Below are 718 nucleotides of genomic sequence, written 5' to 3'. Positions count from 1 at the left end.
TAGATCTGTTCATTTGCCTGAATATATTTCGAGGGAGGGGTATTAAATCACTGTACAGCTTTTCAGCTGCTTCCAAAATCACACAAAAGCATTCCCCTGATTTACTCTTCCATTCTTCTAGAATTCACATTGTCTCAACATTGTAATACATCAAGGCGAGAGTCCTGGACAGGTGTTGAAAGCGGCAAAGTTAAAGAAAGCACTTTGTTAAGAACCGCCAACGAAAGAACAATACTGCTTCGACATACTGCATCTCGTAACTCTGCTTTCGAGGCGGCGTTGCGGTCATTTCACTCAGTAATAAGCTGCAAAGAATCTACTTATGGCAGATACTAATAGATCATCTCGTTTCACAAAGCGTGCCAAGGTGGCCGTATTTTTGGTTCTTAAGCGTACCTTCTGCAATCAGCTTCTGGATGAAAGTTTTAAGCGCAGTAAATCTTTTGAAGGACCACAATAAAAACAAACCGACCTCTAGAATCACACCAAAACAGTTAAGGATGGCTTAATTTTCAGAAGACTTAGTAATGGTCAAAATCAAGCAGTTACTTTTTGCAAGCTTTTTTGTATCTTCAACTACTGAGAAAAAATTGCATAATTAAATCGACAATCAGATGCTGTATGATTGCTAGCGCATTCATTGTAGCGCTGCTATTTGACCATAGTGTTGTAAGTAACCGGTGCATTTTTCTGTGAAAATAATTATGTGACTGCTTCG

At 39.0% G+C, this 718-nt stretch overlaps 1 protein-coding gene across 1 annotated transcript; it reads left to right on the top strand.

Moving 5' to 3' along the window:
• Positions 1-33: 33 nt before the first annotated feature.
• On the top strand, positions 34-336 carry Tsp_14442 (putative NlpD; the record flags this gene model as incomplete). Its single annotated transcript, XM_003368877.1, has 1 exon — positions 34-336. A coding segment is annotated over one exon (303 nt), but the record flags the coding sequence as incomplete, so codon positions are not given.
• Positions 337-718: the final 382 nt, after the last annotated feature.

The sequence above is a fragment of the Trichinella spiralis genome, assembly GCF_000181795.1.
Source record: "Trichinella spiralis strain ISS 195 chromosome Unknown Scfld1721, whole genome shotgun sequence".
Classification (NCBI taxonomy): Eukaryota; Metazoa; Nematoda; class Enoplea; order Trichinellida; family Trichinellidae; genus Trichinella; species Trichinella spiralis.
The sequence above is the reverse complement of the archived record's forward strand: the minus strand, read 5'-3'. Positions and strand labels throughout refer to the sequence as shown.